This window comes from Ahaetulla prasina, chromosome 5 (genome assembly GCF_028640845.1).
Source record: "Ahaetulla prasina isolate Xishuangbanna chromosome 5, ASM2864084v1, whole genome shotgun sequence".
NCBI lineage: Eukaryota > Metazoa > Chordata > Lepidosauria > Squamata > Colubridae > Ahaetulla > Ahaetulla prasina.
The window spans coordinates 85,676,934-85,691,091 of NC_080543.1; the positions used below are offsets into that span (position 1 = coordinate 85,676,934).

Consider the following 14,158-nt stretch of genomic DNA (forward strand, 5'->3'; position numbering starts at 1 on the left):
GGACAAGTCTTGTGGATATTATTTGGGCTGAGTTCGATCCTGTGACTCCTGATGACATGGACAGGTTGTTGGCTAGGCTGAATCCCACCACATGTTTATTGGACCCATGTCCCTCCTGGTTGGTACTGGCCACACGGGAGGTGACACGAGGCTGGCTCCTGGGAATTATCAACGCCTCCTTGTTGGAGGGCACTTTTCCCGCCGCCCTGAAAGAGGCGGTGGTGAGGCCCTTCCTCAAGAAGCCTTCCTTGGACCCAGCTGTATTGCCGAACTATCGTCCAGTCTCCAACCTTCGCTTTTTGGCGAAGGTTGTTGAGAGTGTGGTGGCACATCAGCTTCCCCAATACCTGGAGGAAACTGTCTTTCTAGACCCGTTCCAGTCCGGCTTCAGACCTGGTTACAGCACCGAGATGGCTTTGGTCACGTTGGTGGATGACCTCTGGAGGGCTCGGGACAGGGGCTGTTCCTCTGTCCTGGTCCTGTTAGATCTCTCAGCGGCTTTTGATACCATCGACCATGGTATCCTGCTGCGGCGGTTGGAGGGATTGGGAGTGGGAGGCACCGTTTATCGGTGGTTCTCGTCCTAGCTCTCTGACCGCTCCCAGATGGTGTTGGCAGGGGGGCAGAGATCGACCTCTAGGTCCCTCACTTGTGGGGTGCCTCAGGGGTCGGTTCTCTCGCCTCTCCTGTTCAACATCTATATGAAGCCACTGGGTGAGGTTATCCATGGTTTCGGGGTGGATTATCATCTGTACGCTGATGATACTCAGCTGTACATTTCCACCCCGAACCACCCCAACGAAGCTGTCGAGGTGATGGACCGGTGTCTTGAGGCCGTGCGGGTCTGGATGGGGAGGAACAGGCTCCAGCTCAACCCTATCAAGACAGAGTGGCTGTGGGTTTCGGTGTCCCGGTACAGTCAGCTTACGCCTTCGCTGACTGTGGGGGGTGAAGTTCTGACCCCCAGGGGAAGGGTGCGCAACTTGGGCGTTCTCCTGGACGATCGGCTGTCTTTAGAAGAACATTTGACGGCCGTCGCCAGGGGAGCATTTTATCAGGGTCGCCTGATGCGCCAGTTGCACCCCTTTCTTGACCGGGACTCCTTACGCACGGTCACTCACGCCCTCATTACCTCTCGCCTGGACTATTGCAATGCTCTCTACATGGGGCTCCCCTTGAAGAGCACCGGGAGGCTCCAGCTAGTCCAGAATGCGGCTGTGCGGGTAATTGTGGGAGCATCACGTTACTCCCATATAACACCTATCCTGCGCGGCCTGCACTGGCTGCCGGTAGCCTTCCGGGTGCAATTCAAGGTGTTAGTGCTCACCTTTAAAGTGCTCCATGGCTTAGGACCTGGCTATTTACGAGACTGCCTTCTGCCACCGATAGCCTCCCAACGACCTGTGCGCTCCCACAGAGCGGGCCTGCTCCGGGTGCCATCAGCCAAACAGTGCCGGCTGGTGACCCCCAGGGGGAGAGCCTTCTCTGTGGCAGCACCGACCCTATGGAATGAGTTACCTCCTGGGTTACGTCAACTTCCTGACCTCCGTACCTTCAAGCGGGAACTGAAGACTCTGCTATTCAATCGGGCAGGACTAGCCTAAATATTATTTTAATTTGATATTTTAGTTTAATTTAGTTTTAATTGAATTTTAAACTGTATTGAAAAAGAAGATAAAGTTCCTGCCGCAATTTTTTTTGTTGGGAATTATTACGGATTGTACAGTAATTGAGACTAAATTGATTTTAAATCTAATAACAGCAGCAAGATTACTAATAGGACAATACTGGAAGAAAAAAGAAGTACCTATAATAGAAGAATGGATATTGAAGGTTGCCAATTTGGCTGAGATGGCGAAGATATCAGCCTTTTTGAAAGACAATACGCAAGAAAGATACTTAAAGGAATGGAAAAAATGGATTGACTATATTCAACGTAGATATCAGACTAAGAGTTATCAGACTGTTTTTGAATGATTATGATGTATTATTTTTGATTGTTTTCGGGGGAAGTTAGGAATTGATGATTGTAGGGGTATAATTAAGTTGGGATGAAAATTTTTTAGCATATGTTTGTTTTATTTTTAACTATACCTTGTGTTCGTTCCGGGAAGTTGTGGGGGGGAGGGGGGTTGTGAAGGGAGGGGGAGAGGGGGGGAAGGGGGAAAAATTTTGTAAAACTTTTTGAATAAAAAAAAAAAAGAATTTTAAACTGTATTAATCTATTTATAATTTTATATTTTAGGGTTTTATATCGGTCTTTTGACCGTTTTTAGTTTTAAATTGGCCGGTTAAATATTTCATTTTAAATGTATTTTAAATTTATTGTGTACCTATGTGTTTTAATAAGGCTGTACACCACCCTGAGTCCTTCAGGAGAAGGGCGGTCTAGAAATCTAATAAATAAATAAATAAATAAATAAATAAATAAATAAATAAATAAATAAATAGGAAGAAAAAATAACATTCCAAATGGCGGTCTAGAAATCTAATAAATAAATAAATAAATAAATAAATAAATAAATAAATAAATAAATAAATAAATAAATAAATAAATAGGAAGAAAAAATAACATTCCAAAAGGAAATACTACTACTGTTTCAAGATATTAAGGAAACTATGACAAGGAATCATAGGGAGATGATGGAAATGATGCACAATACAGATTGGAGACCAGGAAATTGCCAACAAAAGATAATGGAAAACAAACAAAAAATTCAGATAATAGAGAATTCAGAAGGAGTAGAAGAAAGAAGCAAGGAGAGAGACCAATTAATGATAGAAGTATAACTTTATTGTCATTGTACATATATACACAGTATACCCATACAACAAAATTCACATAACACCCAAAGACCATGTCCAACACACATAATAATCCCCAAACACCCCCCACCACCACAAATTCGCCGCCCCTAAACCACCCAAACAACCACAACAGACCAAGTAATGCTGCCCAATAGCTCACTGATGGTAGCCCTTTAGTGCATTGTTGAGTGCAATTGTAGCTCTGGGATAAAGTAGATAAAGATACAGAAGAGATAGTAAATATAGACCAGAGAGATTACCTTTTAAGAGGCCAAAATGAAGAAGAGAGCAAAGAGAAAAATCCACTAGCAGAGACGAAAAAGATACAGATGGGTACTTTCGAGAGCAGACAACGGGAGGCAGAGGCAGAGAAGACATTTGGAGTAAACAGAAGTGACGTAGAGGGATACAAGACCCCAAGAGAGGGGCAACCAAAAAGTCAATAAGAGTTGAAATACTACAAAGGGCTAGAGTTGATGGATAGATATAGAATAAATTTTGATTTGGGATGTTTTATTAAAGATCAAGAAATAGAGCTAGAAACTAAAAACTGGGAAAAGGCTATTATATATATTGTCATATGATGGAAGTTATTATAATTACTATGTACAAGTAAATATTAGAAGTTAAGATTATTATGTATGTTTAAAAAGTAAAAAATAAAAGATGATGGACAGAAGGCTAAGATAGATTCAATAAGCAAATACTATTATTATGTGATCACCATCAATGATGTTGTTATTGTCCTCCTCCTCCTCCTCCTCCTCCTCCTCTTCTTCTTCTTCCTTAAAATGAACTGTACCCAGAAAATACACTATTCATGTAGATACTGATGTTAAATAAAAAAAACTTGGAAAAAAGAAGACAGGAATAAATTGGTATAGAGGAGATCAGCCAAATTAAAAAAAAGTTGTTGGATAAGGATAAAATGATAGAAAATTATCTATTGAAATAGAAAATAAAAATGTAAAACCAGTTGCAAAGGTCTAAATATGGTACTGGAGTTTGAGGTAGACAAGTAAGGGTAGAATGAAGATAAAAAAGTCCCAAGGTCTCATGAAGTACTGTAAGGTAAAGCTAAGGTGTAGCACTAAGTTCTACAAAATATTAAATCTAGTAGAAAAACTGAGAAGGAGTGCATAGAAAGAGTGTAACAAATATAAAATGTGAGGTAAATTAGAAAGTACTTCCTGCTCAGTTAATCAGCAATGTTTTATTTTTGTAGTGCACATTGGGAGTTGTTCTCAGGTGCTGCCTGGGTCTGTCCCCTGAATCTATTACAGTAAACTTAGCAATTATGCCTGGATTGTGAATATCCCAACATTAGCAGTCAAAAGTTTAGCAAACATAAAATGGCATGGAACAATTAAGGGAGATAATTAGAATAGAATAGAATAGAATTTTTATTGGCCAAGTGTGATTGGACACACAAGGAATTTGTCTTGGTGCATATGCCCTCAGTGTACATAAAAGAAAAGATACGTTCATCAAGGTACAACATTTACAACACAATTATAATGTTCATGATTAAATAAGAAATTGAGGGCTGGCAAGAGTTATTGTTCTATATATATGCACAATGTAATAAACAAAACAAATATGCACCAGTTTTCCCTGGCCACCTAAAATGGTGCTTTTCAACATGGGCGGTGTTGCCGCTTCAGTTCATCCCACCCCCCTCACTATTCCCCCTGTGTACCACCTGCCAGGTGCTGAAGTACCACCGGTGATATGTGTACGATGAGTTGAAAAGCACTGTAAAAAAAGTATAGTGGAGGGGAGGGGATGAGTTGCAGCACTGCACAAGCCTGTGGGAGAATCAGCTGGAGCTGCGGTGTTGCCAGGGCTCTGCTGAGCGCCCAGGATTGGTGAACGCGGCTCCAGCTGATTGGCACTTACGGGAGCACGGCACAGCCTTGGAGAGAGAGGTGGAGTTGAACTGGAAGAAAAAAGAAGGTGGGAGAGAGGAGAGGCTATAAGAGGTTTTGGTGGGAAAGGGAGAGAAAAAAAAAAAGACAGGGAAAGAAGGGGATGGTGAGAGACGGAGGTTTCTCTGAGGCAAGCAGAGGGAGAGAAGGGATATAACAGTGCAAAGATTAATGTCAGAGAAACAGGCACAAGTTTCCCATTGCAAATATGGTAAGTGGGTGTACATAGTCAACTACAACCACAATTGAGCCCAAAATGTATGTTGCTGAGAAATTTGTTAAATGAGTTTTGCCCCATTTTACAACTTTTCTTGCCAAATTTGTTAAGTGAACCACTGCAGTTATTAAATTAGTAACACGATTGTTAAGTGAATCTGGTTTCCCGATTGACTTTACTTGTCAGTTTACAAAATGGATCACATAACCCTGAAACTGTTGTGCCTCGCCCACCCCACTCTCCACAGCCGGGCCCCTCCCATCTCCTATTATCTGAGTCAGAGACTGATAGTGAAGAAGAATGGCCTGGCATGCCTCCAACCCCCAGCCCTGGCACCATGCTGAGCAAATAAACCTCCCTCCCACAGCGTGTGAGCAAGAAGCCAGCCATGAGCTAGAATTGCCGGCAGCTGAGCAGGAGGACAAAACGTGGACAGATCCCTGCTTCCGGAGAATGGAGAGGCGACGTCAGCAAAAGGAAGGGAGGGGCAGGCCTGGATAAGTGCTGAGTCATGGAGCCACACCCCATGGCCTTATAAAGGACCTGCTTTTTGGCATTCCTTGAGTCAGGCAAAGTCTAATCTGGTTGCTGAAGTCACACCTTGGATTCCTGCCTGCCCTGAGAACTCTGACAGGAATTTGGCAAAGCTGCAGAGGCTTCGTGGCCACGCTTGATACAGACTTCCCAGACCCGGCCGTCAGAGGAGGAGTGGGACACGACAGAAACATTGCGACCATCATAAATATGAATCAGTTGCTAAGCATCCGAATGAAAATCACATGACCTTCAGGGTGCTGCAACAGTTTTAAGTGTGAAAAGTGGTCATAAGTCACCATTTTCAATGCTGTTGTAACTTCGAAGTCACTAAGGAAACTGTTGTAAGTCAAGGACTACCTGTATCATTTTTTTCCTTTTTTTGGGGGGGAGGGTCATCAAGTTTTTGATACCTTTCTAGGCAACTGGTGGTACACGAATATTGCCATATCCTAAAAGTGGTACAATCTGTGAAAAGGTTGAAAAGCACTGACCTAAAACAAGCTCCTTGACCTGTGTTAACAAATTTTAACTGTGTCAAAGGGGTTTTGTGAGTCAATTAAAAATTGACATGCATTTGTACCACATTTTGGTTCAGATGGTCTGTACCTATGACATGCCCCAACAGTCACAAACAAATCTGTTGGTGATTCTGGCAATACACAAGTGAAACTGAATCAAAAATCACTGTATTTGGAAGAGAGAGGTTATCTGGGAAACATGTATCACTAATCCCTTCCTCATTGGTTAGGGAAACAACAGAAAGCTTTCTCTAGAGATGCTGCAGATGGGTGCTGAGGAATTATATTCTGCACTGTGGAGTTTTTATAATTAAGCCAGCAAGAGAGGTTCACTTTTATTTTGTTCTTTTTCTTGGAAGACAAGGTAGGCAAAAATGAGTCAACAGACCAGGGTGGATAAAAATCATTTTTAAAAAAAAAATATTTAAAAAATCAATTAAAAAAAATCTAATTTATTTTAATAAAATGCTTCTGGAGTAAAAATCTATCTAAAGGTAGTTTTCTATTTAAGATACATTAATAATTTAGTTTATTCCGCATGAAATGGAGCTTAGTTATGTAGCATGAGACTGTATATTTTGCAGTATTTACTTTTTTGGTAAACTCATTCAATGAATCCAAGCTCTGCAAGTTACAGTAAATAGGAAACTTTCATTTTGTTTGAAAATATTAAAGATTCTATGTAGCAGCAAGAATGAATCCTTACATTTAAAGAGCACCTGTCATTTCAGATCCATCCTGGCAGAACCTGTTAGCGGGCATTCACTCACCTGCTGCCCGCCATATCCCTCACCTTGTGTCACTGCCACATCACCAGCCATCCCATTAAAGTGAATGGGACTGTCAATGAGTCAACAGCGGGTCAGAGGAGGAGCTGCTGCAGGACCGAGATGACAGCTGCTCTTTAAAAATTATGATTTAAATCGAGTTGATTTAAATCAAGCCTTTTTACTAGTGATTTAAATCATGATTAAAATCCAACCTGCAGCTGACAGTCTTGATTCTCAACATGTCCAACATGTTCTCTATGCAAGACTATAGAATCAGGTTCAGGCTATATCTAAGCCCTAGGAAATTGTGCAACCCACTTTTTAAATACAGAATGATGTCCTTGTTCTTTCTCAATTAACTAAGTATCACCACCAATCAATCAGAATAATGCTGTTTTAAGATTTATTGAGAAATTCTGAAACAATGAGCAGGCTTTTCTGATAGGACTTGAAATGGAGAACCGATTTATAACTTAACACATTAACAAACTTTGGCTCAGCTTTTTTGGAATCACAGTAAAAGACAAATATAAAGATACAATGAAGGAATACTGTATCAAATATTAAATTAGGGTAACAAAAACAATGCATAATAGTTTGAACAATGCAATACTTTGATTGTACACTACTTTTGATTTCAATTTAAGAAACTTTGCAACTCTTCTCTGCTTTGTCAGTAATTTCAAGTTTTAGATGATATTGTTTTAATATTATTATCTAGAGATGCAACTTCACTTGATACACAGATAGGAATACCAACTGAGACAATTGTTGTGGAAAATATTGAGCAATCTAAAAATAGTTAATTGTTAAAATGTTTATTATAAAAATACAGGTTTTTCTGGCATATCCAACTCATTACTAAAAGAGAAGACAGCGCATGTGGATAGTTTTAAGTAATCAAATTTCTCAATGTTGTAAAACTTCATTAAAATGAATCATGAAAGTTTGATTTTCCCCTTTTATGCAATATAGCATAGCACAGATGTAGCATAGACTAGACCTTAAGGATGCAAATGGCCAAAATACAAGCTTTTGAAAAGTACTACATAGGCTTGCATTAGTAAATGCTTTGGGATAGCAGTGCTGACTAATGTGGTCTAAGCAGCATGAATTCTTACCCTCATCACTGAATCAGGGTGCCCTTATATGCCATTGTCAGAAGTTCTCATGCTCATGATCCCTCTTACAATGATATACAGTATGAATTCATGTGACACTCCTATGAATAAATTAATGGTTTTGTTTGGGTTAGGTACTGTCAACAAAATATACGCTTACTTTTAAGAATCAAAATTTAATTTATAACAAATATCTTAAAACAATTTTTACAAAATAAATTCTTTTAATTGGAAATAAGGAATAAAACTTAACATTTTTTTTAATAGGAAAGAAGAGCTTGCATGTTTGGCAAAACTCCTGAAACTCCTGGAATTTATTTTTAAGACAGAGTCTCATTTCTTATTTGGCATTTCATTTGGATTGATACATAATGTTTATAGTAGCAACTATACAAAATCCTAACTTTGTTGCTGGCTTGTCAAGGCAGAGCAGGAGTATGGACCACCACCAATCCAGGTTGCATCCAAAGCTGGAGCCATCTCAGAATTCACTCTTGCAAATTGGCTGCCAATTTGTCCAAACACAGCAGAAGCGAGTTCATGTGATCCACTTTTATACAGCATATAAGGCTGCTGTGCAGATGGGAATGGGTTTTGGTAGCAATCCAGCTTTGTGAGAACAAATCACTAGATGGTGGTAATTAACTTAAGCATTTATACATGTTTATAGTCTGAAAGAACTGCATATTTTTCAGTCTTAAAAGAAGTCACTTAACCAAGCACATGATCTAATTTGACTTACTTCATTTAATTGCATTACAAACATATTAAACACAATTCAGTAACTTAAGACTCAAGACAAACAATGCTGTATGTTGAGATCCTATTATTTTGAACAAAGATTTGAAACAAAAGATTGTTTGGACAAGAGGACATGGAGTTAATAATTACTCCAAGTCTAATTTCAAGAGAGGTAAAATGGTTACAATGTTCCTATAAAAAATCTGTAGCCTAGATTACCTCTGTCCGCAAGAGATCAGTCTGAACAATTTATCGAAATGTCTGAAGTCTATAAGCAGATGTTGTAAATGCAGGTATGGCTTTTGGAAAATATGATATTTTTAATGTGATATTTACTCATGAATATAAATCATGGCAACTATTATAGTATCCTCTTTTAAAGCGCAAAGTTTGTAGATTTGCAACCAATAAAAACAGTATTGCCCATTTTACTTATTGTCCATGTTAGAAGTAGGAAATGAATAGTCAATCTAAAGCTTTCCAAGATATTAATTATCTTAATATTGAACTGTGTTCTTCGTTGTAGGGCTCCTAAATGCAGATTGAAATTATAAGGGGACATGGCTGAACAGGTAGGATACAGATTCACCATTGTGTGTTCTTCTGATTGCCTCAGCCAGAATCATAGAAATATCAATAACCTAGAAGAAAAGGCAACACCTTATTATTATTCACACATAAGAGTAAACAATAAGTAAGTATATGCATAAATAATCTGGCACTGATCAGCATCCTTGCAGTGGTATATATGTCGTAGTCCTGCCTGATCACTCAAGAATCCCATATAACCAATTAGTAACAGCAATAGCACTTAGACTTGCATATCACTTCACAGTGCTTTACAGCCCTCTCTAAGCAGTTTACAAAGTCAGCATATTGCCCCCAACAATCTGAGTCCTCATTTTACCGACCTCAGAAGGATGGAAGGCTGAGTCAACCTTGAACTGGTGAGGACTGAACTGCCAAACAGCAGTCAGCAGAATTAGCCTGCAGAATTGCAGTCTAACCACTTCGCTACCACGGCTCTTAATTACAGTGTTCTGTTCAAATCTCTCCAAGGGTTGGGAGTAGAACATATTGTTTTTCAGTGCTTTTCCTTCCTCTGAGACAGTTTCCAGTTAAAATTGCTAGCTGGGAACAGATACAGCATAATAACCCTTGCTTTGTGTGCTTTCGCATGGCTTTGCATTCTCCCCATTTTTATTCAATATTTACATAAGGCTGCTGGGCAAGGTAATCTACATACAGACGATATCAGTTTACATATACCAGCTTTACACCTTAATCCTTGATTAAACAAACAATGCTCTGGAGACTGTGAGGGGCTGGATGGGAAGGAAGTCTTAGGAAGACTGAGTGGCTTGAAGGACCTATTAGTTGTAGTGATCTATCATCTTTAGTTCTTGAAATGATGGCACTTCCCTGGTAGAATTTGCTTGTAATTTGGAGCTCCCAGGATTCCTGTGCAACAAGAAGATGGAAGCTTTTCTAAATGGGCATCCATATAAAATCATGTGTGTAAATTATGTCCCTTCCTGGATCAGGAGGCCCTATTCATAGGCACAAGTTTGGTTACCTCTCATCTGAATTACTGCAATGTTCGCTACATAGTGGTACCCTCGAAGATCATTCAGAAGCTACATCTGATCCAAAATTTAACCACATGAATAATTATGGGTGTTTACATCGTTAGCCATCACTGCTCCAATGCAATGATTACTAATGAGTTGCCTAGTACAATTCAAGGTACTGGTTGTGATTTAATGTGTCCTGAGACCCAAATGGCAAAGCCAGAAACAAGTTTACAAATAAATTAAGAAATAAACATTTAACTTGCATGTGCCTGTATTTTATAGAACTTATAAAATACGTACTGTAGGCAGAAAACACTTGTCAATGCAAACTTTTTAGTGTGAAAACTGTCTTTAACGAAGACAAAAAAAATGCATAAAAGCAATCATCCAGCCAAACCATCACAGGACAGTAGAATGACTCAAAAAATATTTTTAAAATTTTCTTATTTCACTGAACTAACCTTTGTCCTTAATTTTTTTTTAGGCAAACTGTCATTTATGGAAGTTGGTAGTGTATCTATTAACCTTCCTATAATCTTGTTTCCAAAGAGAAACAAGACAGCGGGAGATTGATCTGCATATTTTGAACTCTATTCCCCCATGATTATAATACCGTTTCACTATTAACAGAGGGTGGCTAAATCCCAGTGATGTGAGATGTTTAGAAATATAAACAGGAAAAAAAATTCATTTCTGAAAAATATTTCCAGTGCCTTATATGTGCAAGGTCATTTAGTTGGCTTTGCTTGGCAATCTTTTATTGGATACCACTTCAAAATATTTTTAAAAAAATTTAGTAAGTGTATCTGCTACCATGTTAATGAAAGTGCGCTTCAATTTGGCAATTCCTATTTTTCTAGGTTAGTGATGGCGAACCTTTTAGAGACCAAATGCCCAAACTGCAACCCAAAACCCACTTATTTATCTCAAAGTTCCATCACGGTAATTTAACCTGAATAATGAGGTTTTTACTACCTAAAATAATGATAAACAAGGCAGAATTCAGCTAATTGTTCTAAGAAAAATGTGATATATGCACTTTTAGGCCTCTTCATTTTTTTCCTGCTTTTGAAATATTACGCTTCGCAATAAAAAAAAAACTTTTGTAATATCATTTCTCTCTGTCCCTTCCTCTCTCTCTTTCCCAGTCTCTTTCCCTCCCTCCCTTTCTTTCCCTCCTTCTCTCTCTCTGCCTGTTTCTCTCTCTTCTCTCCTCTCATTGTAGCTCTCTTTCCCTCCCGCTCTCTTTATATATATATATATCTCGCTGCCTGTTTCTCTCTTCCCCCACCTCTCTCTCTGCCTCTGTTTCTCTCTCTCTCTCTCTTCCCCCTCTCTGTGTTCTGATCTAGGCTTCCTGATACAATAAAAGCACACAATGAGTCCCAAAGACCCTCTTTTTATTTCCACGGCTATGAATTCTGCTCATTCAGAGCCTGTTCATTTCCAATCTGTTCATTCACAGAGGAGTCCCAAATAATTGTAGAGTCCGACAGAAATCTGCCAGAGTTCTTTGGGATAATGGTGATAAACACCCACCCTTATCTCCCTTGCCATGCTGCCAAGACCTAACTGGCAATTAACTTTGCAAGGCCACACAGAACACAGAGTCAACACAGAGCTGCAATCTTGAAACCAGCTAGTATGAACAACAGATGCTTCCTGCAAAGGGCTCATGTGCCTTTGCTTCTCCTTTATGTTTTATGGGAGGGGCAATTCATCTCCAAGCCCTACACCCGAGTCGTCCCTTTTGTTTTAACTGTTCTTGCCTTCTGGCAGCTCTGCGCATGCGCGCACTGGGAACAGGCTCCCCATTCCTCTGCCTCGCTGATGTCTGACTCTGGAGGCTCCAGAGTCCGCATATAACTTTCAGATGGCCCTGGTCCCATCTCTGCCTCTGATGCACAGCCGTCATCCGAGCCTTCCCCAGAGTCCAGGATTGGCCTATGTTCCTCCCCAGCCTCCTCACTGTCCAACTCTGCTGCCAGCTCCGCAGACCGCCGGTTGACCGCAACACTCTCTTTCTCTCCCTCCCTCTCTCTCTCTCTGTGCTCTCATCTGTCTGTCCGTCCATCCGTCCATCCATCCATGCTCTCCTGCCCATATTCATATTTCAAGAATATGAAAAGTACCTGGATCTTAGGACAGTGTTTCATTTTCTCCTCCTGTGGGATTGTATTAGTTACAACAACAGCTTCAAATGCAGCATTATTGATCCGAGAAATAGCAGGGCCAGAAAAGATCCCATGAGTGAGAATTGCATAAACTTTAGTTGCGCCTGCAGAAACCAGCCTGTCAAAAACATAAGATAGGGAAAGTATTTCTACAAACATCAGCCAGTGATATATTATATTTCAGGTAAATCTAAATATCCTTAAAAAAGATAGTATCCTTAAAAAAGATAGTAAAAGACATGCCTGCTTTTTTTCCTGGCAGATAAAAGAATCAGATGGAACATTCCTTTAGATGCTTGGGAATGCTTCCTATTGTTATACTATATTATGCCATTATGCTTAATACGCTTCTGTGGCATGCCATACATGTTTAAGTGAACATTAAAATTATCACAGTAATATAAAACAAAATGAAGACTATCCCTTAATAAACCAAATTGCTAAGATACTCTTCTTTTACATTCTGTTCTTGTATATGGATGGAGCCTTCTTGAACCGTGTTCTCTATATTGGAGCATCTTCAGAGTCACTAGATATTCTCAACATACTTTCTGAAAATAATTTCCATACCTGACTATAGGTAGTCCTTGACATTACAGTACAGAAGTTCATTTAGTGACCATTCAAAGTTACAACGGCATTGAAAAAAGTGACTTATGACCTTTTTTCATACTTATTACTGTTGCACCATTCCTTGGTCACATAATTAAAATTCAGATGCTTGGCAATTGGTTCATATTTATGAAAGTTGTAGTGTCCTGGGCAATATGATTGCCTTTTGCAACCTTCTGACAAGCAAGCAAAGTCAATGGGGAAGCCAGATTCATTTAACAACCATGTTAATTAACTTAACTGCAATGATTCATTTAACAACTGTGGCAAGAAAGGTCATAAAATGGGGCAAAACTCACTTAATAAATGTCTCATTTAGCCACATAAATTTTGGCTTCAATTGTGGTCGTAACTTGAGGACTATCTATATAAGTGCACTGCAAAGGTATGATGACTCTATGCAGTGAAAGACTATTATATAAAGACTATTAGTCTTTACCAGAATCTTCGATCCGTCTTTATCCCAGTCCACTATTCCATCTTGTTTGAAGGCTTCCACCATTGTTCCACTGCCAAAGAAGTTTCCTATCAATAACCTCAACGTCCTGCAGACCAGTGGCACTCACTCCTATCAACATGAAGTGCTTTGAGAAATTGGTCTGCCGGCTCATCATTTCTGCATACATTTGATAAATACCAGTTTGCATACCAAAGAAATAGATTTACAGAGGATGCTATAGCCATCACTTTTCACACTGCTCTGACTCATTTGGAACAGTGTGGGGGAGGGGGAACAGCTATGTGAAGATGCTTTCTGTAGATTTTGCATTTAACACAATAATTCCACATAGACTAATGTCTAAATTTATGGATCTTGGGCTTTTTTATTCAATCTGCCTTTGGATTATAGATTTTTTGTCTGGCCGCTCTCAGAGGGTCAGATTAGGTAATCATATCTCTTCAGCCCTTATTCTTAACACTGGTACACCACAGGGTTGCATGTTGACTCTCTTACTCTGTACTCTTTATGTGCATGACTGCATTTCCACTCATGGTAGTAATATTATTACTAAATTTGCAGATGATGCAACAGTGGTGGGACTGATCTCCAGGGGGGATGAATCTGCCTATCAAGATGAGGTGGAACAGTTGCTTTCGTGGTGTGGAGACAATAACTTGGCCCTTAACACAAATAAGACCACAATAAGAACACATCCA

General features: G+C 39.6%; 1 protein-coding gene across 1 annotated transcript in view; it reads right to left on the minus strand.

Moving 5' to 3' along the window:
- Nucleotides 1-7,580: 7,580 nt before the first annotated feature.
- PRPS2 (phosphoribosyl pyrophosphate synthetase 2) overlaps nt 7,581-14,158 on the minus strand; it is a 35,644-nt gene continuing 29,066 nt past the window's right edge. Inside the window, exons 6-7 of the mRNA XM_058185195.1 lie at nt 12,347-12,506; nt 7,581-9,281 (exon numbers count right to left, since the gene is read on the minus strand). Coding sequence (XP_058041178.1) covers nt 9,189-9,281; nt 12,347-12,506 — 253 coding nt within the window. The 3' untranslated portion in view covers nt 7,581-9,188. The remainder of the gene's footprint in view (nt 9,282-12,346; nt 12,507-14,158) is intronic.